This window comes from Poeciliopsis prolifica, unplaced genomic scaffold, assembly GCF_027474105.1.
Source record: "Poeciliopsis prolifica strain line A6 unplaced genomic scaffold, Auburn_PproV2 SCAFFOLD008, whole genome shotgun sequence".
Taxonomy (NCBI): Eukaryota; Metazoa; Chordata; class Actinopteri; order Cyprinodontiformes; family Poeciliidae; genus Poeciliopsis; species Poeciliopsis prolifica.
Genome location: NW_026562383.1, coordinates 6,189,211 through 6,215,799, shown reverse-complemented (window position 1 = coordinate 6,215,799; position 26,589 = coordinate 6,189,211). Strand labels below are relative to the sequence as shown.

At 43.8% G+C, this 26,589-nt stretch overlaps 1 protein-coding gene across 1 annotated transcript in view; it reads left to right on the top strand.

Annotated features, from left to right (window-relative positions):
• Positions 1-3,855: 3,855 nt before the first annotated feature.
• LOC129361791 (uncharacterized) overlaps positions 3,856-26,589 on the top strand; it is a 116,069-nt gene continuing 93,335 nt past the window's right edge. The window contains exon 1 of the mRNA XM_055032890.1: positions 3,856-5,323. Within this exon, the coding sequence (XP_054888865.1) occupies positions 3,932-5,323 (1,392 nt within the window). The 5' untranslated portion in view covers positions 3,856-3,931. The remainder of the gene's footprint in view (positions 5,324-26,589) is intronic.

The following is a 26,589-nucleotide window of genomic DNA, read 5'->3' as shown; positions in this document are numbered from 1 at the left end:
TTTCTTTCGTCAAAGTTCTGTGTTTAGTTTTGTCCCTTGTTGCGTTTACTCTGACCAGGTTCCCTTTCACTCCAGGAGCAACTTTGGCTCCTTCAACACGTACCGGGCGAGTTTTATTCAAGAGTCGGCAGAGCAGATTGCTGGACTTAAGCTCTGTATGCAGTTTTATGAAGAGCTTTATTCTTCTTGACTTGAGCAAGTTTGGAAAGTGAGGGTTGCTAAATAGAACAGAATGAATTTGTACGTTTCATCAGCGTGTGATGGGGCCGCTGCGACCCTTTGGTTTTTTCTGCGATCTGAAATCCCCGAAGGCCTTTATGTGCTTCTCATATTAATGGTCTGTCTGCTGTCAGCGTGGATCGAGGGCCTTGTCCGTGTAGTTTTGCCATAACTTTTTATTTTTGAGTAACTCTGGAAACAGAACTGAACACGAATGTTTCTTTTCCGCTTTACTTTGACGTTGTCAAGGTTATAAAATCTGAAACTGTTAACTGGGTCAATCACCATGAGTGGATTATTGAAATAATTGTCGACTGATTTATTAATGTATTAATTCTTCATTGGAGCATATAGGCTGGAGAAAAGGCTCATTGCTTAAGAAACACCTTCAGAGCAGAAATAATGCCAGAACTATTTAGAAATGGATACGTTTTGTATTTAAGATAAAAAAAAACAAACTACTTTGTCTGTAAAAATATTTTACCTTGAACTTCTGAAGTGCCAGTTTTAGCTCCACATGATTCAAAGTTGGTACAAAAAACAAAACCTTGATGTTGCACGCCTGCATTCTTTACTACAAATGATCAATTGCACAAAAAAATGCTTTACTGTCGCGTTTAGGCAACAAAATGTTTATTTTCTCTTTTTTTTAAATAATTCTTTTATTTATTTCAACTTTTTTAGGTGTTTCTGATATTGTATAAAATAATCTTAAGTAGTTTACTGAAGAACTTTTAATGTGCCAGATATTTTATTAAATTAATTGGTTAATTAGTGTAATTGACTGAGTAATCCATAAGTAAAATAATCCTTGGTCTTAGCCTGGAAAATCTCAATAAAAATGCATCAGAATTTATGATCGCAGTGCAACAAAACAACAAAAGACATTTGAGGGATTGTAAAGAGATTTTTGCGAGGGAGTGCAAAAAGCAGGAGGCCGTGAGCAAGTGTTCCAGGGGGAGCCTGCCGACTTCAGTCTCGCCCCAGCGAATGTGCTGACAGGGTCCGTCTGCGGCGAAGACGGGAGAGCAAGTGTCACTCTGCCGGATAAAGTGAAACCGGCGCCGCGTAATCCGTGACACTCGGGGGTTTTACAAAGTACACAAACGATAAATTCAGATCCACAAGCCAACGCCAAGCTCGAGCATTGAGAACGTAGAATCGAGTCGTGTCCGGTTCGCTCCGGAGCAAATGAATCCGCATTAAAGCAGGTTTTAAAAGCCAGAGGCGTTCATCTGCCGCAGGGAAAAGGAGTCCGATCAAAGATTTCACAGCACAGACTTATCAGTCGCCAGCGCCTCTGTTTTGACCTTTCGCTTGTGAGGTCAGACTAATCCACGGTTTTCGCTTGCGGTTTGCAGATGCAGCAGCCAATCACGGCCCTTTCCTCCGCCTCCTTGAACACACACGCGACTATTCAGGTGGAATAGTTGCGAGACTAAGCTGTAAATCAGAGCCAATAAAAGGCTAGTTATTGATTGTTTCCCGGTGCTAAAGCACGATTATAAAAACGTCCACACCTCCACACGGCCCCTGCCACATTATCAGATTTTATGTGAAGCCCCGAATTTAGTCTGAGTGGCCGTCTGGGACAGATACACAAAGACAACAGGAGAAAAGGAGAGAAATATGGACGAATGAACTCGGGAAATGAACGGATTTTTGTTGGGTTTTTAGTCTTTTTTTTATGGTTCCATCATTGATGTGTGTTCAGGTTCGCTGTCCACAAGTGGAAAGATTTGTCCTCAGAAAAAGGGCGCCAACGCAGCGACAGTGAGTCACTGCGTGCAGATAGACACTGACTCAGTGGCCAGAATTAAGGTGTTCAAAAAAGATTTTTTCCATTTGATCATTTAAATGTAACGAGACGGCGTGCAGGTCAGTTTAATGAGATGCCAAAAAAAAACAAACTCCATTATCCAAGAGCCAAAACTTACCCAAAATAAGTTGTTTTCTTGTTTCAAAGTTGCTGTGTTTCCATTTCCGTTTCAAAAACGTGAAAATGCACAGTTACATAATCAATGGAAACGCCACTAGTCCTGCTTCACACTGCTGACCGGGTCATTTCACGAAGGCTACTGGACCTCTCCCCTGAATTCAAGAGTCAAAAGTTGGATATTTGCTTTTGAAAAGTAAAAGGAGTACCTTGAATCAAAATCACACACACTCAGAGATTCCTGAGTTGTCGCTTCCTACACATTGCAAATACAAATATCCAATCAGTTCTTCATAACTGTGACATTGCACGCAGAGATAATGAGACGACAGGAGGTGCAGGTAACTGCAATCACAAGCATCATAATTGTGCAGCATCGTTTGCAAAAATGCAACATTTTATGAGTTCCTGCTCTATAAATCCACCACATGAATCCATGAATGGACTGCGACTTCACGTGTTTTCAGCATCTGTGGCTCGCAGAGAGTCGTGGGGACATTACGTAACTGGACGGAAGGAAACGTTTCCTCAAAAAGAGAGTTGATCGCATTTTCACAAATAGTGTCGCAGTGAAACATTGTCCTGACACTGTGCAGCCTTAGTGAAGACGACTCATTTCATATTCACTGTCTTTACCCAGAGCTATTTATTTTATTTATTGGGTTACTTTTGTAGATATGTATGCGTGTGTGTGTCCACGTGTATTTATTTCAGTCGTGCCAAATCTCCTGCGAGCTCCGCAATATCATGGAAGCGTTTGACTAAATCAGTGACGCCGAATTCTGAGTTTTCTTGCATTACAAATCCATGTTTGTCTCCACGAGGAATCAAAGAAAAACTTGTTATGTTAATGCGATCTGGCAAATAGCGACTATATTGGCTTGTCAGATGTGTAGGCAGACATAATTGATACCTCACTGAGGACGAATGTCTAGTCGTATTGGGAGGGGGGGAAAGTTAAGACAATTCCAGGGGCCCCTGACCGACAGGGGGCCCTCCACAATTTTTTTTTTGCCGTTCATAGAAATAAAAAAAAAGGGCCCTGACAATTACAAAATGAATCATATTGTGTTTTCTGATTATTACCTCCCTCGTCGCTTCTGTCGGTACTTCGACAACAAACTGAAAGCATAATAGATGATAGATAATAGATTGATGACAAAACTGGGCCTCCCCAGTAAAAGAAGTGAAATGTGTACCATTATGGGGGTATAAATAGAAACATGCTCAGAGTTTAAAATCCTCATTATGCTGGCAGAAACGCGATTGTCGCCGTGTTAAAAGGTCTCCCCCGGCCTGCCTGTGAATTGTCCTACCTGTCTGCGTGGCTCCATTTTTAATTAACGCGGCGCAATGATTAAAGTTTTGACTTAATTATCTTTATCTTTTCTCCCAGGGTCTTCGAGTCTCCGCGGGAACCTGAATGAGATGCTTCACCAGGGAGGAGACGGGGAGAGAGAAGACAAACAGCTCGCGGAGGCTTTGTGAGATAGACGGCGATATCGGACCGCATTGACGAAAGAGGAGGACGTGATTGACACCTGCCCTCCAGCTCTGCGTGAAGGGCAAAGGATGGGAGAGTGAGGGGAGGGGGATGAGGTGAAAGCAAAAGAGAATGAAGACAGTCAGAAAACAAAAAGAGCAGTCAACACCGTGCGAGGCGAGAGTCCTTCAAGAGATTGCAGAAAGCTGGGGTTCTTGTCCCTTTGGGAGGTTCTTCTGGGAGGAGCCTCGGCGAGCAAGGTGGTACACAGGAGAGGAGTGGCCGGGTCGCACATGGCCTGGCGAGGGGAGAGCAAACCTGCAGACCAATGGGGCGACGGCGAGGATTCAAACGCAATGCCCATGGTCACTTTGAGGAACCTGATAAGTCGCGAGCAGCAGAGCGACTCCAGATTCCCTTACGCCAAAATGGTTTTGAGTAACAAGGAGAGGCAGTCCATCAAGCCCAAGCGTGAGGTGGACTCCGTCAGTAGGAAAGACAGGATGCCGACAATGTTGTCCAGCAACAAGGTGTTAAACCTGGAGATGAGGAGAGTTAAAAACAGCACAAGAAGCGCAGAGACTTCCAACACAGTGTGGTCGGAGAAAACGTTTGTCCATCACAAGGTGGAAACGCATTCCAATAAAACCAGGGTCAAGTCCGGGTCAAGGTCTCGGAGCAGGGCCGATCTGAGCGCTCACACCACAGGTATGCCCGGGAAAGGGTTCAGCGTGGACTCAAGCAGAAAGCTCAACCTCACCGGTGGTTACGGCGTGCTGAAGCTGCTGTCGAAAGATAACTTAGTCAGGATTGTCAATTCCCAAATGCAGAAAGTTTCCGGCCTCGGCTTTCCGAGCAAGGGCAGCCGGAGCAGGAAGAGAGACTTGATTGACGTTAATCACGAGCAATTAGAGACTCAGAAGGAGCCGAGACAAGATATGGCTGCCGTTCAGCCTCACGCTGGATTCGATAATCAGACCGCATTTCCATATGCGAGCACGGTTCCCAGCCCAGATCTCTACCCCCGCCAGAACGCGGCTACTCATATTAATCCGCCGAGCAACGCCAAGCCGGCTTTAAGCAGAGGGCAAGACAGCTTGGGAACACCGAGCTCTGACGGTGGTGATAACAAGAGCAAACACCTCGCTCGTTCCCTGTCGACGCCTCGCGGCGAGGTCGGCCTCGGCCCCGAGAAAGAGGCGATAATCGGCCAAACGGAGCCGCCGTTTACATCGACGAAGCGTCTGCCTGTGTATGTTCTTCCAGAGACAAACGATTCTCCTCCATCTGTGCTGACGGTGCAACCCCTGGGAGCAAGAGGAGGGAACAGAGCAGCAGATTCCCGCCGAGACCCATTAACGGAGTCAGCTCGCGCCGCTAAAACCAATCCTGCCAAGTTTCTCGCAGATGAAGACTACAAACTTGTCAACAGCAGCCATGTCCTGAGGCTCCAGCCCGCTCCCAGGTGGAGCCACGGCGCGAAAGAAGCCGAACTCCAAGCCGCTGACCCGGTAAATGGAAATGGCCTCGTGTTCGAAGAGGCGTCGGAGTCGGACGGCGAGCGGGAGGCGCAGCGGCCTGCGGAGGGGAGGCGGTCGCGCTCTCGCAGCAGGAGGAGCTGGATCTGGAACCAGTTCTTTGTGATCGAAGAATATGCCGGTCCAGAACCTGTGCTCATTGGACGGGTAAGTAAAAAAGAAAAGAAAAGAAAAAAACCTCTACCTTTTGTGATGTAGAAGCCTTTTTACAAAAAAAAGAAAAAGTGTGAAATAAGGTTTTCATCTGGGATTGCCCTGTACTTAGCTTCATCCATCTTCCTAGCAGCTCAGCCTCCCTGTCCCTGCTGGAGAAAAGAATCCCCACGGCAATGCTGTCTTTCACTGAGTGGAAAGTGTGTTTTGGGGTGATGTGCGGCGTTCGTCTTCCTGACACATGCGGCTTTTGCATGTAGGGTGCATTTAGTGGCCCCTACATGGCTTTCGTCCACTGCACAAATAAAAGCGCAGTTTTTGACACATTTTCCCATCTGTAAAGTGAATCTCTGCAGCTCTTCCAGAGTCTTCTGTTTCTAATTAAAGCTGCACTATGTAGTTTTCATGATATTGTGATATTGTCACACATTATTTGTGAAAAAATCGAGCTCCTCTGCTTCCTTTCTATGGCCCTATCGCCATCTGCAGTCACAATTAACCCGTCAGAACCAGGAGGTGGGTCTTAGTGCTACCAATCAAGCTTGTCTACATACTACTGCTGCACTAATGGAGGAGAAACAACTAAGTTAATCCGCCATCATTGGCTAGTTAGCATAGTCAAAGTCAGCTGGACTTTGACTATGCATTCTAACAGATGAATGGGCTTCAATCAATCGGTCAATTTATTTCAACAGTATAGATAAGGTTTTTGTCCAGATGGAGGGCAAACCTCCTCCCGAATTGTTTCCAGGCTCTACCAGGTTTTTCCTTTGGGATTGCACTTTATTACCTCCAACGGTCTTTGCATTAACTCACACCAGCTTCCCTGCCTCTGACCCGGATCCCTCCGGCCCGGTTTGCTGCTCGGCCCATGGTTCTTTGTAACTAGTGAATATGCAGGACCTGAAAATATGCTGAAGCGAAAACCAAAACCAAGAAGAGGCTTCATTCACCTTTTATTGCCCAGATGCTGCGAACAATTTTATGAATATTGTATAAAAATTCCACTCGGGTATTTTATGTAGCTTAGTTAACCTCAGGAGATCGTCTCTCTTGCAGTCCTCACACCGAAGGTGATTAGTGTAATACAATCCCAGAGTCACGCTTCGAGTTTTTTTTTTTTTTTTCCTGCTTGTGCATCGCCATAACCCTGCAATTGGAAATGATTTACATTCCTCGGCTGCGACGCGGTGCCTTCCAGGTAGTCGTAAAATGTTCCATGAATCAATGGTCTACTGAGGCTCTGCAAAAGCCCCAGACCTCTTCTGCCCAAGAGCGTAGTCGTGATCAGCACCAATCTGCACACGCCAAAGGGAATTGACATGTCGGGTTGAATTAATAGGTTGATTTTTGTTTCCCCTCCCCCATCTCCCGCCATTGATCCTCCCTCCCAGGCAGAGAGTGTTCCCTCATGCTCCTGTAGGTCAGACCTGTCAGCTCTCCTCCCTGTCGGTCTTTAAGGTCCTGCTTATGATGTTTCATTCAGATTGATTTACGCTCGGTTTGACGGCGTTCTCCTGCCGCGCTCTTCCTTTGCTCGACGCGCGCGGGGGGCCCCGTGGTCCTACGGCTCCGCAATTTATTGCACTCATTGACCGGGCTTGTCTCACCGCCCGGCTCCACCGCCACACATTCTCTCCTCTTTCCAAAAAATTACGAGCTTCGGGGAGGTCACGTCGACTGGACAGAAGGTGTCTCGAAAGCCGGGCACTGTAATGGCTGGCCTCCCAGTCCCAGGCATGCACCAACTGTCTCTGAACCCAGCTGCGGTAGATGAGCTAATTTATAAGCCTGTGTGGCCAGTTTGCTCAGCAAATGAATAGTAATGATCCCTGTGTGACTGCTGCGGGCTGCAGAAAGCCACAGAGAGCGAGAAGTGTGTTTGTGTAAGTGTTAGTACTTTAAGGCGGGCTGCTGTTTATGAGCTTCTCGGCACAGTGGGACGCGTCTCGCACTTTCGTGGACAAAGAGGCACAAATTGCTTTTGTATTTTTAGGTCTTGGTTCCCCCTTGCCCACATACGAACGCGACCTGAATTATCCGGCCTCCCTGCCGTTTAGCTAACATTCAATTTGGCTTCTTTTGCGCCGTGACTGATAAAGGTCTGAACTGAGACTGTGAAGAAATCTCCTTCTACTCGATCTCAACAAAATCTTATTTGGTCGAACTGAAGTTTTTCCTTCTTGCCATCAGATTTGGAAGTTTGCCTGTTGGAATAAGTCTGACTTATTATCATGAGTCCTTCATGTGAAGACATGTGCTGCAAACTGAACGCCCCGTGTCTGTGATTGAGACTCTTACTTTGAATTGAAACAGGAAGCAGTCGTTGAGTTAAACCCATGACTTGATTGTAACTGAAAGCAACAACCAACACTACTATTTTCTTAATGGACGTTTTATGTACTTTTCAGACACATAGCACCATTTTATGGCACAATCAAGGAACTATTTTACTATGATCAAATAAACCTGCTGCTGCTGGTGCATCTTACTGAGTAGCCAAAATGGTGGCTGATATAAGTTATTGGTAAAAGTAGCCGGTTATTGTCCACCAATGGGAGGCTGTCTTTATTAACCATCACTATCAACACAACGCAGCTGTTTCCAGCTTCACAGAGAAGCCCTCCCTGAAGACCCACTCTGCTCCTTCAGACTAGCCAACAGCAATTAGCAAACACCTCTGGTGGATTTGTGCGTCAGCTGAGCTCGTTACATCAGTTACGTCTCAATGCAGCACTGGTAAAAACTTTGTTAAAAGGTTAGAAGAGGAGCAATGTCGTGATGACTTCCCAATGGAGGAATTTTATAAAAGGGCTGAATTTTTAAAGAGACCCAATTTCAAGGCGCTGGTTTTGTGAAGTTGAATGTCTTAAGTCATATTTAATATATAATTTGTATAACAACTGAAGGTAACAGAGTTATATGGTTGTAAAACACTGTAAAACACTGTAAAACACTGTCCCTATAAGATTAACGAATGCCTTATTCTGTCTGCACAAGCAAACAGCAGAAGCATTTTTGCGCTTTTTCAGCCATTAAAACCTGCTTCAAAATAAGCAAAAGCTAATATATAAACTACTGCTTTTATATTAGCTAACCCTGGATTGGTAGGTTGTACACTCATTAAAGATGATCTCCTAAATAGTTTTAGGCTTCGGAAGCCTTCACTCCATTTGCGAAAACAAAACAATGTCAAGTTTTCCCAAGAGCGTTGCCACATTCCCAACTCGCTTCATTCTCAGGAGCCCGATGTTGTGCCCTGCACTGCCTCGTTTCAGCAGCTCAACACAAAATATGTAGGAAAGCGGCGATGCAGTGGGGCTTGGAGAAGACGTTCGCGCCAGCAGTCCAGCTTACAGATGGCATTGTGTGTAAAGCCATTAGTGCCAATCTGCTGTGTCAAGCAGGTATTGGCGCCAGCACATTGTAGGGTACTCAAGGAGGGAACCATGCCAGGCCACACACATGTGCGCACGGCGGCGTCGACACTTGGGAGAGTTCCCAGACCTCTGCTGTGACTATGTGTTTTCGTGCGTGCCCCCGCTCAGAGATGTGTCCGATTAGTACCTCGCTGTAGCGCGCAGTGACAGCACACATGAATAATGCTCTTATAGACTTTAATACGCTTATGAATTTTTAATCTTCAGCTCTGCTGTAGCGTTGGCTCTATAGGTAGAGAAATCAATGTAAACATTCTCCATTGTTTTGGTTTTTTCTTCCCCTTCACTGTTGGCGCCTCGGTTGTGCTTTAATGGAGAGAGTTACAGTGATGGCGCTCTGATCCCAGCTGCCTCGTCAGGGCAGAACGCCTCCATCTGGCCAGATGCAGCAGCACGGGTCCAAGCGAGTTCGGTCAATGGCAAACGCGGTCGCTTGAGGGTCGCGAAGCTTTTTTCACCTGAACTCAGCCGTCTGGTCTTGGATGCGGAACAAGGACGTTGTTCGTACGTTCTTCTTTCATCGCCACGATTCTGTTGCGTGTCTTAATCAGCCTTATTGTTTGTTTTCCCAGTCTGAATAAATCTCCGCTAAAGCTGGAAACAAGAGCCAAGGCTCTTATCTGGTGATGTCAGCGGGAGACAAGTAATCTTTTGTTAAACTGATAATGAATTATGGGGTCAAATACGAGGAAAAGCCGGTGGTTGAATTTCCAGTCGCTGTGAATTTTTTCTTTTCTCTGTTAAACAAATAGAGAGAAAAAGAGTAAACCTAAAAAGAACCAGACAATAAAGAAAAACCGAGAAAGGAGCCCTTGAAATATTATTTTTTTTTAATCTCTTTGAGATCTGAGTCGTTTTTGCAAACGAGTTGTTCTGGATCACAAGTCGCCAAAAACGTGAGAAACCTTTTAGCGTTAAAATATCCAGAGTTTTTCCCCTATCAGCGCTCGCTCTTTATCACATGCACGCAGATCACACCCTTTACACACACACACCCCCACACCCCCCCACACACACACACACACGCACACACACGCACACCACACACACACACACACACACACACACACACACACACACACACACACACACACACACACACACACGACGCTGCGCTGCTACACGCTCTCATACTGTAGTGTCACTGCCCCCTGATAATTGTGAATTTAATCGATGCTGTCACATGGTCTGTAATGGGGTTTCAAGTGTTTGCAGAGGCTGAGTGAAAGCAACAAATGTTTTTTTTGAGAAGAAAAGCCGCCTCAGCAGAGTAGGGATCAAAAGGAAAAAAAAGCTCGTTCTGATTAGCTTTTCTTCTCCCGTTACTCTTCTCTTGAAATGCAAACTCCCCGGCAGCTCGTGTGGGGAGGAAACGTGACATGCAACCGTTTCTTCCTCTCAGTGAGGCGACTCCATCTTGGCCCCGTGACACCTGAAAAGCAGCTTCAGTGTACGATCTGCGTAGCAGGCTAGCAGATGTAATGGTGACGCAACAGGAAATAGACTTAGGCTATTTTCGTAATTAGCATATCATGAACATCACAATGCCTATTTATAACACACTGTGTAATGTGGGGGCATAATAGTAACTATATCACAAAATGGAGTGGGCTGGTGGGTAAAAATACTTGTGTCAATTGAATACAACCTTAATATTTTCTAATAAACAGCTCACATGGGTCGTGTTTTAGTCGGTAACTATTCTGCGCAGAAGTGTTTACGAATTACTGTGTTGCATCACGTCGTTAACGAGCATCAATGCATCAATATTGATGTTCATTTCTGTTCATTAGTGTTTTTAGATTAGTAAAATAATCAAATTTTTTTGCCATCTTGTGCTTTCACTTTATGTTAGAAGTGTTATAGTGTCATGCTATTGCTTTATGTAGTAAGAGCATGACAAGCTAATTTTAGCAGTTTCATTTGTTGGGCTATCCAGACTGGGAGCCAGCCCACAGTCAGCCGCTTGACAGACATACCACTTAATGCCAAATATTCCCTCAAACGTGCGCAACGTTAGGGTGCATTGGCCTCAGCCCTGTTCAGTCCGCTTTAATCAAACTCTACTTTGTTTCTCTAGAAGGGCCGGTTCGTTCGGTGAGGTGTGAATGTCCAATCAAACTCTGAAGTCTGCCTGAAAAATAAAACGCGGAGTCTTGGTTCGGTTGAAGTGAACACTGGCAGTGCTTGAATGCGCGTCTGGATCGCAAGTGGACAAAAAGCAGGAAGCGGACGTTAGCGCAGGGCATTCTGGGTAAACAAAACTCTACCAAAAGAAACGCAAGTCTCACCGAAGGGGAGGAGTGGCTTGTGTAATTACACCAAAGACAAAAGAGAAATCCTACAACCGCTAAAGTCTGACGCGACTCCATTTTTGCTTAGATTTCACGAAGAAGGAAGGCGTCTTCTTCTGTCACAGGTTTGCTCATCGTTTCCTTCTCTCTTCTCGGTGCAGCGTGGTTATATCCCACCACGGAGTTGGGATAGTTTGTCTCAGTGCAGTGTGGAAGCGAACCGTACCATATGGAAATGTAACAAATGTTGCAACTCCCCAATTGAACCGAGTCTACCAGGCCTTAGTTTGCCTTAGTTTTCAGTCAGCTGTCTGGCAATGTGCAGCAACAGGTGGGGAGGGACACACTGTTGTTTACTGGATAAAACTTCTCCTTTGGGATCTTGTCATAAGGACTTTCTGTAAAACCATAGAAATGGTGTGGAGGAAAATGTTAGCTTTTATTTTTACTTTCTTGATAACTGTTACAATACTCCTGTCTCAGGATGTATGCAGAAAAACAAACAGCCCACTTACTGCCCAATGTGTTATTGATAACTCTGCTTCCTCAGCGCAACAACCCCTCTTGGGTGTGATCTGCACAACATGTGGCATCGTGAAAACACTTGTAAAAAATCATTAGTGAATTGCAGGAGGAGGGTGTCACAGGAAGGTGAAACGTGTTGTCTCGTTGAAGCCCTTTCTGCAGTGGGCGGGTGACGATGTTGAGGTGCATCACGCAGCTGCCGTTTCCGCTGGCGTTTCTCGTGCTACGTCAATGCAGGCACAAACTTTTATGGCTGGCATGTATCGACTACGGTTGCTTGCTTCCATCCACGGCTCTTGTAATATTCTCAAGTTTAGCTGTCAATACCAAATCACGCTCGACGGAATCGGCGTGGGCTAAGATTGAAATGAAATGCTTCCACCGGTTGCAAAGATATTCTGATCTTTTTCAAACTGAAATAGCCTATCTTGAGTATTAGACTGCAATTAAACAAACAAAAAAACAACAACAGGGGTTTATGATTATTATTATTGTAAGTGCTGGAAATAAAAATTATTTAAAACACTCTACACAATCCCACCCTAACCCAATCTGTTTTTGCTCTATGTGGCTTTCTGCATGCTACAGTAACGTTTCTGAATGCAGCAGGGCAGCGTGTTCTGTAGCAATCCCTCAGACCCATGTGGATATATTGTTCACTGTGCCGTGGTCTCTCATGTATTTCCTCCTGAGGGCTGGAAGGTCGCATGCATCACACAGAAGCTTTCACTGTTACCCTTTACACGCTGAGATTTCCCCCGACTCCCTGGATATTTTTATAAAACAGCTAACAGTGGATGTTGAAAGACCTAAATTATTTGTGGTTCTCCTTTGAGGAATTCTTCTTTAACCAAGGGATGAAACTGGGCTGAGAGACGTGGATTGCAGCCAGTCCTTTGTTAAAGGGCTAAGACTTTGGTAGAGGCTCTTTTGATACTGTAGTCATAGAGCAGTTGATGTACCGATTACATTTATGTAGAAGTGAACAATACACTGAATAACAGTCATCACACTATATAGTTTGAAAAATTATGCATTTTATTTCTGCGCGCTCGTAATGTAGTTGAACAGTTAAAGTGGACATTCACTGGCCCTTGTGTCCACACCTGGTGAAGAACGTCTTCATTGATTTATGAGTGCTCACGCCGATTTCAATTCAGTGAAACTTATCAACACTTTTTGAGCCAAAGGTAAATTCAGTGCTGTCATAACCTGCGGTGGCGCTGCACCAAGAACTACCGGAGGAATTGACACAAAAACCTGAGAGGAAGACATGAGCACGACTTACTGGGGTTAAATCACAAGCAGTTTTATGCTTTCTCTTTTGCTTTCTCCATCACCAGTAGTGTATCTTGATTGTTTCTAGTGGGATTTTTCTTTTTTTAAAAGACACACTTGTGCACTATTTACAATAGTAGTGCAATTTGTTTTTCTTCAAAGCTTTTTCATTGTTTTTGTTAAAATTCCCTTCATTTTCAGCAGATCCAACACTAAACAGCGACGCTTCACCTGCATCTGTCTAATGAGGTCAAAGCTGACAGACTTTTTGATCAGGAGGGTCAACCAGTGCTTTGATGTTACCACTTTGACGGCGTTTGGTTGGTATCGATCCTTTGACCCAGACAAAAAAAAAAAAAAACGTACCATTTTATTAGCGCCTGTGCTGAAGTCAAACAATTTCCATCTGCAAACCTCTGCTTTCCAATAATGTGACTGGAAGCCAGTCTAACCATACAAACAGCTGCAAGTTCAAGTGATACACTGGCACAGAGAAAACGTAAATACCGCACAGCGACGAAACTAAAAAGGGCATCAAAAAACACCAAAACCTTGTAAATATGGCTTCAAAGTGTGAAAAAACCCCCCACCTCGAATAAAAGGGTGGCTTACGAAACTGCAGGAAAGAGAGAGCTGCACAGTCAAAGAATGAGAGGGAGGGAGAGGGGGGTTAGAAAACCCGGTATGATGGTGCCAATAGGAAGGCCAAACTGACTGTAAACACACACACACATCCTGACAAGCAGCTCATCAATAATAATAAAAAAGGCAAGTCACTCTGCAAATATCTCTGTTTTCATGTGCTTCCATTCTCTCCCTGTAGAAATCATTTAGCCTCTGGGTCCAAGCACAGCAGGGGTGAGACAGCAATTAGAGGGTGACTTCCACACAGAGGGGAGGGAGGGCTGTGTGTGTGTGTGTGTGTGGGCGTGTGTGTGCGCGTGCGTGTGTGTGTAACAAGGTGGAAGAGAGACATCACTACACTGGACAAAGGATGCTGGGGTGAAATAAGGTAAAAGAAAAACAAGAGCAGGGTTAAATAAAATAGAGTAGGGGAATGATATACAGTACTTTTCAAAAGTGTTAATACTGGGATTAAAATGTTAATTTTTATCAAAGACAATTTTAATATGTATTATTTTTTTAATGCAATTAATGGCATTTTCTTTTCTTTTTTTTTCTACACAAAAATGCCGGAACCTTTTTACTGTGTTTCTGGTACACCCGTAAATCTGACGCACAATCCCAAAACAATAATGATGAAAAACAAATCTGGTTTTTTTTGGCCCACTGAGGGTTAATATTTGCTTCAAAAGATAATCTGATTAACTACTGTTGTCGATTACATAAAATACCTAACCCTATAAAATATCTTTGTTGTTTAGCTCATAAATCTACTTATTCAATAATTTAGCAGCAAGAAAGCTTTCCGAGCATATTGGCTATTTTACTGACGTATAGTTTTCGAATAGATATATTTAACTAATTACAGTCTTTGAAATGAACTCCATTAAACATTTCATTTGAGTTCTAGTGCTCGTTAAAACCTCTTAAACACCCACACGTTTGGACTGCTTGCAGCTGCAAACTTGAATGTATTTTATTGGGATTTGTTCTGACAGACCAACCAATAGTATTGCAGAAGATTAAACAACATTACACGTCACAGTTTTCCTTATTGTTGTGTACACACAAAACTGAAAGGCGCTTCACACGTTTGTTTCTGTCCCCCTGAGATGATTTTGCAAAAAATAAGAAACAAAACCTCTGGCTGCAATGAAAACTCCCAAGTCCTTGGAGGCAAGTCTCCACCAGCTGTGCAAAAACAGAGAATAAAGTTTTTTTCTTGCTTGCAAAAGTAGGGGGAAAAAAGGGAAATCTCATAGCTTAGCATCTCCCAGCTACCCATTTTTCAAATTCACGTATTCTTCATCGCACGTAGGTCTGGACATTGACTGGACCATCCAAACGCCACTACATTGGAGCTCCGGCTGGGTGTTCAGTGTCTCAAATCTTTTGCCGTTTTCTTTCAGGACTGTGCTGGTTTTTGCTCCATCCACCTTCCCATCAGCTTTCACCAACCCTCCAGTCTCTGTTAAACACAAGCATGATGAGATCAGTGGTGAAAGAGAGAATGGGTAAAGCTTTCACTTCCATTTGTGGAATGGCACAATAATGCAATCCCTGCACTGATCTGAATCATTAAATCTGCAGTTAAAAATGTTTGACTTTGGTATTTACTTCATTGTTTGTTGGAATCAGGAAGCACTCTGGTCAATTTAGCTTCCTGTAAAACATTACGAGTGAATAAATGTGACATTGGACAGTGAGGCCTTCAAATGCACTGCAAACGCATTCTTTAAATTTGTAGCAAATGTTGAATGCAATTTGTAATTTTCATTCCCCTTTACGATCATGCACGGCATTCTGTTGGTCTACGCCATGAAACGCCAATGAAATACTTTAAGGTTTGTGCTTGTATTGGGACAAAATACGGGGAGAAGAAAAATCGAAGCCACACTTTTCCATGGCAGCATGAACGGTAAATAAACGCTCCGACAGACAGAAGCAGGGAGGAACTTTTCTCACGACAGGAGGACTCTGAATCTTCTGCCACTGACCTCGGGGCTCGAGGCTAGTTGTCAGAAAAGCGTCAAAGAGAAGGAAGAGGTTTTGAAGAGATCTTACGGGGAATCCGAGGCATCGACTCCGAGGCTTTGAGAGTTTGCGCGGCGTAAAGCGAGAGCAGAATCCAATAAGAAAGGCAGCGAAAGAATCGAGTAAGCAGTTAAATACCATTTTACTGCAAGCCTCCATTGGGGTTTAAATGTGCCTCTGTGCTGAGTGGGTGCAGAATCACGTAGAAGGAGTAATAGGCCGGCTGACTTAAGGAACAAGGCAGCGTGGGTAAAGTAGGAGGAATAAAGGGGGGGCAACCATTGAGTCTATTAAAGATGAAATTCAACGGAGACATAACATGCCTTTTCGCTCCCTTATCTCCCTCCTTTCTTACCAGCCCGCGTTTCATCTCGAGATAATGTCGAACAAATCTGCAAGGCAGGCGTCTGAATTTAAAGCATTTTTTCCCCCCCCTTTGGATATTACAATGACAGTTTTTCATCTCCGACAATGCTGCTCCGAATACAGCTGCTCCCGTTTAAGCCTAACGTGGAAACGGATTCGCGGACAACCCTGGAAATGTGGGCTAGAGCCTGCGAAACGCTAACGAGGCGTTGTCATAATGTAACATCAAGCCTAAATCGGTGTCGGAAGTGGTTCGTCGCCTCGGGCTTTAACCCTTCAAGGTTAGCTGTGTCGGTGGTTTGGGGGAGCGCCCTGCTTAAGTGTTTAGTCAGTGGGTAGTAATGCGACAGAGAAGGAAGGAGACTAAGCAGGAGCTTGGCTGGTGATTATGCATAGCCCTGTGTGAGCTCTGTGACCGTGACCTTCAACTAATACTTATGCTCGGGCCAGGACCGTGCGCTCCACTTCTCCCCGTGGACCCGAAGGAGGCTGTGAGTCAGGGAGGCTTCCCGTCCGCTCCCTCTTCGTCTCCGACCAGGACGAGGGCGGAGGGGGCGGGAGGGCACAGTCGAAGTTAAAGAAGTTATTGATTTTAGTGAGTTGTCGAGTTTTGCACCTGCCTACAGTTATTATGCAGGAATGAAACAGTATTGGTTGTCATCCCGACAATCAAAACCAGATATTTACTTCACGGTGTAGAAAGATATGTTCCATTTGTATTGCATAACATGAACATACTGTTGCTAAAACCTTTCATGTTGAAGTTCAGTTAGATTTGTTGTTGTTGTTGTTTTTTGGCATTTACATATCAGCATTAACAAAAGTTGGCTTTCGAGGACATTAAAAAAAGCAAAAACGTCAAAAATAACTTGTTTCACTTCAAAGTGAAAGCGATTTCCACGAAACACGGCCAATTAAATACAAATTTTGGAGAGATTTAAAGCTGCAGAATGTAACATCTATAAACAATTGTTTTACATATTGGTAAAACTGTCACCATGTTGTTGAGCCCCTTTACCTCTTCCTGGTGCTGCTACTGCAATCTGGAGAAAACACCCCATCAGAGCCAGGAGGAGGGTCTTAGCGCTGTCAGTCACACTGCTAATGTCAGAGAAACAACTTGCCGTTGCAGGAAAATTGTTAACCTGCCATCCTCGGTGGCCATGCTAACTCACCTGAACATTAATGGCAGCCTGCGCTGTCTGGAACGAGCCGTAGCACAGCAGACAACCAGGGGGATTGACAGCACTAAGACTCTCCTCCTGGCTCTGATTGGTTGTTTCTGACTGAGCCATGCACTTCTGCAGATGGCAGTAGGACCACAGGGAGGAGGTAGAAGAGCTTGATTTTTTTAAAAACAGATTATCTGTCTCACTGTACTGTGTTGTACAGGTTTGACAAATATGTGAAAACATTTATCATTTATAAAATTTACATGGACTTGACCATCCAGCTGTGGGCCGTTGCTTCATGAAGCCAGTAAGAAACACGCCGTCATTAATCAAGTGCAAATGAATTTGTTTTGTATTGAGCATCGTTAAAAGAAACGCTAGCCAACCTACAGATGAGTGAGATGGGAAAGCTGACGTATTTTCTGGTTCGTTGATATCCCGCTGTCTCGCCCGTTCAGCGAAGGGGCACAAGTGGCCTGACATGCTCTTGCTGTTTTAAGACATTTCGAGCGTCGCATTCGATTGCCGGTTCACAAGGAAAGACGGGTTGATGTGGCACAAGCAAGATGTAATTAGGCTGGCATTTATCTGCTGTGTCCTCCTGTGTGGAGACAGTAATGGCACTGCTGGTCAAAAGAAATCTGACAAAGGAATTTCCTCTCAGAGTGATGTGCGTGGCCTCCCCTAAAATTTTATTGAGCAATCACCAATGAGCGTCCATGATAAATGTCACAGCTATCTGTAACAGCTTTAGATATCTTACCTTTAAACGTGTGACTTGTGCTGCTGAGAACGACCTGAAAAAAATGCAGCTGAGCTTTTTTTTGGGACAACTTAAAATATAAATGGGGTGGCTGATACTAATAAAAGCCTTTTTAGCTTAAACTTAATTATATATGTGCCACAGCTGGTGTGTGCACCGAAAACGGCGTGGGGAGAGAAAAAGGCCCCGATGCAGATGCTGCAGGGTACACGGCGAGGGCTTGTCTGAAGAGCGTGGCGATAATCTGATGTGAAGAGCAGAGGGCCAGAGGAGAGGAGAGCAGCCCGGTCAAAAAGGTGCTGCCGGGTGGGAGGAGGTGACAGGGCTGAAGATGGAAGAGAGGGAATACGGGAGTAGAGGAGGGAACAGTAGTCAGGGAGGAGAGGGAATTTGTGACACGTAAAGTCAGGCAGGTTAACACTCGGAAATGACCAGGCTGTGTGTTCTGTTTTAAATTGCAGGTAACACGTATTTTCCTGGCACAAAGTGCCGTGTGTTTATTTTTAGCACAATCAAGTAACCGTTGTTGCAAAAATGCAGCAATTGCAACTTCTAAATGTAACTTAGAAGAAATCTGACTTTGTAGTTTGACGCATTGAAATTGGGGTTCTGTCTCTTTAAGAAGCTCCGACTCTTTCTGATACGTCGTCACAACAATGCCTTTCCATGATGCAGTTTACAGCCGTTCTTGGGAGCAACTGTGAGGTCCAGTGTAGCAGACTCACAGTTGCTCCAGGTGTTTTCTAACTGCTGCCGCTGCTAGTCTGAAGGAGCGGGGGTGAGGGGGGGAAGCTCGTCTGGAGACTATGGCCCTGAGGAACTTCAGTCTACCTGAATGGGTTGCCATGGGAGATTCAAGGATTACCTAAGTATGTATAAAAGAATCAAAACCAAACTCCTGGTATGCTTTTGGTGAGCGAATAACATTCTAACTTGATACAAAACTTGTCTGATTTCTAAAAAAATAACTTACTTAGTAATTTAAGGAAGTTAAATTTTATCGTTTTTAGTAGTTTTTACCCAACTCTAACATCCAAGGCCATGGCTTCTAGATCTAGGTTGAAAACCTGAAAACCTTCACAGCATAAAAGTTTGAAATTTGAAACCGCATTACATGTAAACAGCGATGAAGCCTCTTCACACAGTGGACTGTCAGCCCAGCAACAATCCGATCTGCTGACAATTCTGTAATATCATCCAGTACATATTCAGTCTTCAACATGGCAAAGAGTCGTCCATGCCGCATCTGACAAAGGTACAAAGCCCTTGTGTATGTCTGTGTCGCCTCGCAGAGCGTGAGGAAGTAGAAAATAAATGATGCGGGGCTTTACGTCGCTCTGCGTCAGCACGCCGACAGTTTAAACCTTAAAACTGTAAGAGGGATGTTTTGATTGCTGGTTTGTGCACACTGTGCTGCGTAGATGCACCTTCCACACGTCGATACATGTTTGAAGTGCAGTGAAAGCGGCAGGTTTCAATCAGCGGCAAAAACGATCAAACCACATAGTGGAGAGCCGCTGGTCAATGAATTCCCTCCGTGCGAGAGAATGTTTATGTTTTTATTGAATGGGATTCCGACAAGTTTGACTTCCTTCCGAAAACAAGTCCTACAGCTACAGTGCTTCTGATGTCTGTCGAATCGCCTCACCTGAGAGCACAGCTGATTTTGATATCAGTGCGTTTTTTTTTTTTTTCACATTGAACAGTCGTGTTGTGTCAGTCGGTTGTCATTTAACGTGACCAAGGACAGGCAGCATTCAGATTCCCAAAGTAATTCAGACACAATTATTCAAAGCCACGTTTGTTGTCCTTGTGGTGTGTTGTGTGTGTGTGTGTGTTTATACCTCTATTTAGCAATATGTAGACACAATCTGACCCCCATTTAGGGTGTATGTTAGTGTCAGGGCCTGAACCTGAAGCTTCAAAACAGTTGCCAAGCTTTCCAAATTCACAATTTTTTAACCTGAAAGTGAATCTATATCGTTGGCTGGGCTTGCTAGCATAGCATATGTTGCATTATTACTTGAAATTAACTGCATGATATGAATTATATATATGGCTTGACTTCCTATACCAGGCTGTTTTGTTTTGTACCCTAAAAGTAAGGCTGAAGTAAAATGGCAAAGTTTAGCTTTCTGTTATAATAGCTAATATGTTTGTAAAGAAGCCAGTTTCATTTTAAAGGGCCAATATTATGTCAAATTAACTTTTTTGAGCTTTGGAGCTGTAGTGTGCAACACATTTTATACCTCATAGAGCAACACTCCCCCTCAGTTTCTTCACCGAGCTCCTTCAGACTAGCGGTAGCAGCAATGAGCAAACACCAGGTGGAGCTGAGCTTATCAGCAGTCTTTGAGCTGCTGAAATGCAAACAGCACAGTGAGAAACATTGTTGTGATGACGTACTTAAGGTTAAGTGTTAGAGTAGGAGCTTCTTAAAGAGATAGTGGCCCAATTTCAAGGTGTGAAATTACAGTTATTTTTCTGTTAAGTTATGTTTGATTATATGCAACATTTTTCTAGCAACTTAAGATAAAGTTACATGATTGTGGGATAAAATTAGACTGTATTACTGGAAAATACATAAAACCACTCCTTTAAACATATGTAAATATGTTTTAAATTGGTTCTTTTACCTTTTGTGAGACCTGAGACCCATTTCTGAGTTTCTGACCAGTCAAGATAAAATCCGTTTCCATTCAACACCCTATTTCTTCTTGTATTTGGTTTTTGCATCGCGGCTTAAAGCTTTCTGTCATTGCGGCACATTTTTTTCCATTATCTTCCGCACAGACATTCTGACCCCCGCGTCCCAGCGACATAAAATATTCCCCCCAGCAGTGCCTCGCAGGGCACCACATATGTGGGCGAGTTGCCCTTTAAACGAACACCGAGTCAGGCCTCCAGTGGCCTTTTCTCAAGCCTGTCTCTCTCGGCTAAAAATACGGACACAAAGTAAACGATGCTCGACTGGCGCTCTGAAGCAACCGAACACAAACAGCCGTCTGACTGGCTGCTATATGCGCACGCACACACACACACACACACACACACACGCACACACACACACACACACACACACACACTGCTCCTCGTACATCAGCTGAGTATGATAATCAAAAGGGAGATTTGCATACTCTGAGGCTAAAAGCAAAATTTAGTTTTGAATAATGTATTGTGGAGGAAGAGAACAGTGGCAAGATGCATTGAACATCTCATGGCACTAAAGGAAAAGTCTAATAATAATGAATAATGAATGCTCTTTTAGGAAGTGTGTGAGTAAGAGGAAGTGCTTGAGTGCAACACGGAGACGTTTAGTGCGTGTGTGTGTGTGCTGATAGGAAGGCTACATGCATTGCCCTCCAGAGACTTCCTGAATTGCATCAAAGGAGAACGGGTCAACATGTCCACGCCACAACTGAGTTACTGAGGGCATCTTAGCTTTCCAAAATGTCAATGCCAAATCGATGCTGGATGGACGGTAAAGCGGTCAGCTGTCGTGCCTCATAAAGGATTTAAGAAGCACTAAAACAAGCGGACAGGAAGCGGGACGTCAGGGTTCTCCATGTCGACGAGCGGAAAGCTCCCTCACAACCCAAACTCTGTTTACTCTGAGACTGAGTTTGGTTAAAATTTCAGACTTGTTATAGTCTGACAACTTTTCTGTTCTGTGGCTATTTGATGTCTGATTGGAAAAGTGTTTTTGTCATGTGTAACCACAGTGATTAAGGAGGAGAGCGGGACACTCGGACTAAAGTGTGAGAACTTGTGTGTTTGTGTCACGCCTGGGTGAGAATATTTTGCTGCGGTTGCAGTCATTTCTCATAATGACTGAAGGAGTTTAGTAGGTGGACTTCAGAAGTCCATATATTGTTGTGATGTTCATATATTTCACTCAAACTTCAGGATGTTAACATTTCACCACAAGGTTGCCTGGTTTGTTCTGTTTCTCTGTTTGTTTGTAAGATTAATGTTTAAATAATGACTTGATTTTAAATCTTTTTTCTAACATTTGATTGGACTGATTCTGTTTTGTATAAAATATTCAGCTGAATCTGAAATCTTGTCGATAAAATTAATCTGCTTGTTTTTCCATAAAATGATTCAGGAATACTAGGAAGTATGGCTAAAGAAGTGAGAGTTACTGTAAACATAATGTGTGAAATTCACTAGAAATAAGCATTAAAAAATACATTTATTACATGTATTAAACGTAAAAGCCAGCAAACCAAGAATCAGTGTTTGAATTTAAAAACCTGAGCTGTTGAGCAGAGTGGATTTTACAACTTGCTTTAAATATTTTACCGCTCTCGTATAGTAGTGGAGCTACATTTGACAAATGACCACCTCGTCAAACGTTGTGCTAAACGTGGGCGTAATCTATTCATTAGGATAACAGTTTCGAATTTTTTGATTTACTCACATTTACAGTCTGGAAATGAGCATTGCATGAAATAAAACTCTGCAGCAGGACTATGCCAACGGAAAGACTTAAAAAAAAAAAGTACCAAAATGATGCTGAAGATTCAGAATCACGAGGAAGATCCACACAAATGCATTTGATACGGAAAAGATAATTGTAGCTTTTGACGGTAAATTAATTTTCTTACAAAGTGGGCGATTTAAAAAGTACCTCCAGTCTTGCTTAGCTGTATCAGCTTCATCTATAATCACAGATGGAAATATCTGCATATTCAAGCTACTGTTAATATATCCCGCACGTCTCAGGCTCACATGGGACTCATCGCTCGGCGTAAACATATACAGTCACTCGAGACAGATTAAGAACAGCCCAATAGATGATCAATTTTACCCTGCTTTGAGTGTTTGAAATAAATAATTAATTGTTTCTCTAACGGAAGTGAAAGTGGCACTCATCCCTCCGTGTGTCGCACCCTTTGACTGGAATAGTTAGAAACGTCTTGTAGGTACTTTAAGAGTCTATGAAGTCAGATTGAAGAAAATTGTCATCACCTTCAGCTGTGAGATATGACGTTGAGTTTATGACAAAAATGTCCTTGATTCTGCTGCCAGAATCAACTCTCTGACAAACTTTATTGCAAAAGTTCTGATATTTGTCTATGTATTTGTCTGAATTTTATTCTGACTTGAAGGTTTTTTGCACCTTGCAATATCCTGCTCAGTGTACACACGGGCACTTTGGTGTCTGCGGTGGTAAGAGCCTGCCTGTTGCGAATCCTGTGGACTGATTGAAGGGTTTCTTCTGGGAGTCCTCTTTCGTAGTGCAGTTCCTCGAACGGCCACATTGTCCACGTTGGCACCGGTTTTAATCGTCACAGATTTTCTCCAGTGCAGCGAAGCAAATTCTCTTTTGAACTCTTTCCCTCTCTTACCAAGAGAATGTTATTAAAAACAGCAATAAAAAAGAAAAACCAAAATGCACGTCTACTGTCCTCTTACACGCTTGACTCCACTATTGTGCAACGACTTCAGCTTCTTCCAAAGAATGTTGCATATTTCCTGCATACTTCAATGAAATCGTGATGAATTTGAACGCTAACGGACGGCATCTCTTCACAACTCCACTCTGAGTTGTCCATCTAAGCCTGAGCTTCAGTAGCTGATATTCCAACTTCTTGGCTCTGAATTCTCTATAGGTCAGCTTGCTCATCTCTAGGTCAGTTGCTGTTGGCGCTCAGACACACACAAACACACACACACACACACACACACACACACACACACACACACACACACACACACACACACACACACACACGCACACACACACGCACACACACGCACAAGTTCTTAGTCACGTGTTGGCTGTTTGTCCGAAGCTATAACTGTGCCAAGCAGAGCTTTTGCCAAGCCAGAAAAAGAATCAGTCATTACACTGCTTTCTTGAAAGTTACACACACCGCCGCCCACACAGATACACTCACCTGTCAAGTCTCTTGCTAAAATTTGCAGCAGCAATGAAGCTCACTTTGGCTCAAATGTGGACATGGAAAATTTACACACGGCCTAAAGCAAAAAAAAAAAAAAAAAAAAAAACACAGAAGGTGGAAGAAGGTTTACTGGCCAGGGGGCATGGTTTCATTTCTCATTGGCTGTCGGAAGTCGTTTTGGGCCCTGTCCCAATTTACATTTTCTGCCGTTTTCCCTAAACGGTTGGCTTTCTCCGGTCGTGTCTCTGAATGTGGGGGACCACGCTCTAAATCGATTGCGCCGCCCGACGGGTCCTGGCCCGGTCTCACCTCGCCCAGCTTTCCGTCCGCCATCATTCAGTCGTGCTTGTCCCGCAGGCGTCCGGCTCTTTTGAACTCGCCATAAAGGGGAAGATGAAAAGGCCTTCCGCTCCTCTGAGGCTTGCTGAGGGAGATTACGAGATAGTGGAGAAATTTTCACACCTGCCTGCTTGCCCTTGCAAACTTTCCCCGATGCGTTCAGGGAATATGAACCCCGCTGCCAATCACAGGGCCCAGCGGTGCCCCGCGTCGCTGCTATTTGCCCATTGGCATTTCACACGGGCTGCCAGATGATTTTCCACCCAGTTGCTTCTCCTGCTTGTGCAACCTCGTCTGTACAATAACAGCGGCCACACACACACAGACGCGCAAACGCACGCAAACATGCCGAATTTGTGAGGAAAACATCCACATTCATTAGGTTAATGCACATCTGTGGGAGAAAAAAAAAGAAAAACACATTTTCTTGGTGTTTTTATGATTTATTGTGCGGCATAAATGTGAAATTGTGTGTACGGGATATTAGTTATTTAGGTAATTTAGAGGTTGGCAGAGAGTATTTTTCCTCCTCACTTTGTGATTTATAGTTATTACAAAAAATGTGAAATCGAGTTTATGAGTATAAGCATATTACCTTATGATAATCTAAATAATTGAGGAGATTTAGGGTCCTGGGGAGAGAGAGAGAGAGAGACCTGGTGTCGCATTCACAATGGCGTCAGAGAAAATGGAAACAGCCGCTTATCAGGTTTAAATCATTCTCCGAGTGGAGGTGACGCGTCACTAAATTTGGCTTTTGTGTCCAGTGGTTTCACACTGTTTGGCTCTTGATGTAGTCGATAGTATATCAAGGAGGGGGTTATGAAACGTGGGATTTATGAGATCTGGCATTTTTATCACTGAGAGAATGTGAAATATGGTGATGGCCGGTGTTGTTTAATGAAATACAGTTTTGTTACTTTTGCTCTCTAAAAGGTAAGCTCTCTAAAAGATTCCACTTCTGAGGACTGTAAAGCATCTGTCACTTTTTTTTTTCTTTTTCTCCCCTTGATATAATTTCCTATTAATCTTGGAGGCAGAGATACGGGTGAGATGTCAACCTTAAATGGATTTTTGTTCTTTTTTTTTTTTTTTACTTTGGTTGGGATTTTTTATTTTTTTTGCTCCAGAATGACTCTTAGCTGTGCTTTCAATCAGCACTGCCACCACTCAGTGAGGTAATGACGGCCGGGGCTTCATTAGGAAGCTCGTTAAGTCTCCTCGTTAAGCCGCAGGGCCGTTAACACTTTGATTGTTAATGGCTCTTCGTTAAGGCGGAAGAGGACCCGGGCTCCTGTGGTGGTCCTGACCGACCGGATGTTTTGGCCAATTGCCCCCGGATGGCCTCCCCCGAACGACGAGAGGAACCCGTCACTTTGGATTAGTCCGAGTCCAAAATGTAGAACGTCTTTGAAAACCGTGACGCACTCCAAGTGGGTAACGGTGATGAAACGACTTGTAAAGCGAAGTAAAAGATGATGAATGGAGTCTGTTTCTCAGGCGGGAAATGTTGACAACAATCACCAACCACTTTATCAGGCACTTATTTCTTGTGCTGGCTTAGATTCTCCCTTTGAGAGGAGCTTTAATGCCTTGAAGACTTTGCTCCAAGTCGACTAGACGGCGTCGCGCGGCTGCTGGTTTGTCGACAGCATGTCCGTGACAACGAGCTCCCATTTCAGCACAATCCGACGTTGCTTCATTGCACCGAAATCCTGTGATTGTAGATTCCAGTGCGGTACAGTGAACCCAACATTCAATTTGAGATCATTCGACCAGACTTTTTTTTTTAAGGTAAAAAAAAAAAAAAATCTTTTGTTGGTATTAAAAGACCCAACAAATGTTTCATTAAATACAGTAAAATATCCATCAATGTTCATCCAGTTGAATTGTTTGGTCCAAAAATTGTCGGAGGCTTTTTGTCGCAGCAAAGTGTAGATCCAGCAGAGTTTCAGGCAACAATCACTCTCTTTCACATCTCATAATAATCCCTTCTACTAGATAAAGTCACATGCTGACAGGAAAGTAGTGGCGCTTCTTGCGACTGACTTCACTATGATGTGAAATATCACTCTGAGATCTTGTCACATTCCCCATAATAAACGCTTATTTAAGCTGCTGCGGCCTTTTTATCTTCACGAACCAGCCTGCCCGTCCTCCGTTGACCTCTGACATCGTCAGGCTTTTATTTTGTGTCCACACAAACGCTGCTTGTCAGATTATTGTTCTTTTTTCCCCTTTTGTGACATGCTTGCTAGTAAACCCAAGATGGCCGTGCTTGAAAATTGCAGTAGATCAGCAGTTTCTGAAAGACTCACTTTAGTCTCAAATAAATGTTGCAACTCAAACTGTCTGAGTTTCTTCTTCAAAGAGTGATTATAGATAGTGATGAGCTCCTGTAGCTGTCTGTATCACAGCCTCTGACTGAAAACAGTCTAATGAAGAGGATCTTTATTTTTTTTAATGATCTTTTCATGAAGCATTTGTTTTTCTGCAATCACCAGAGTCAACCA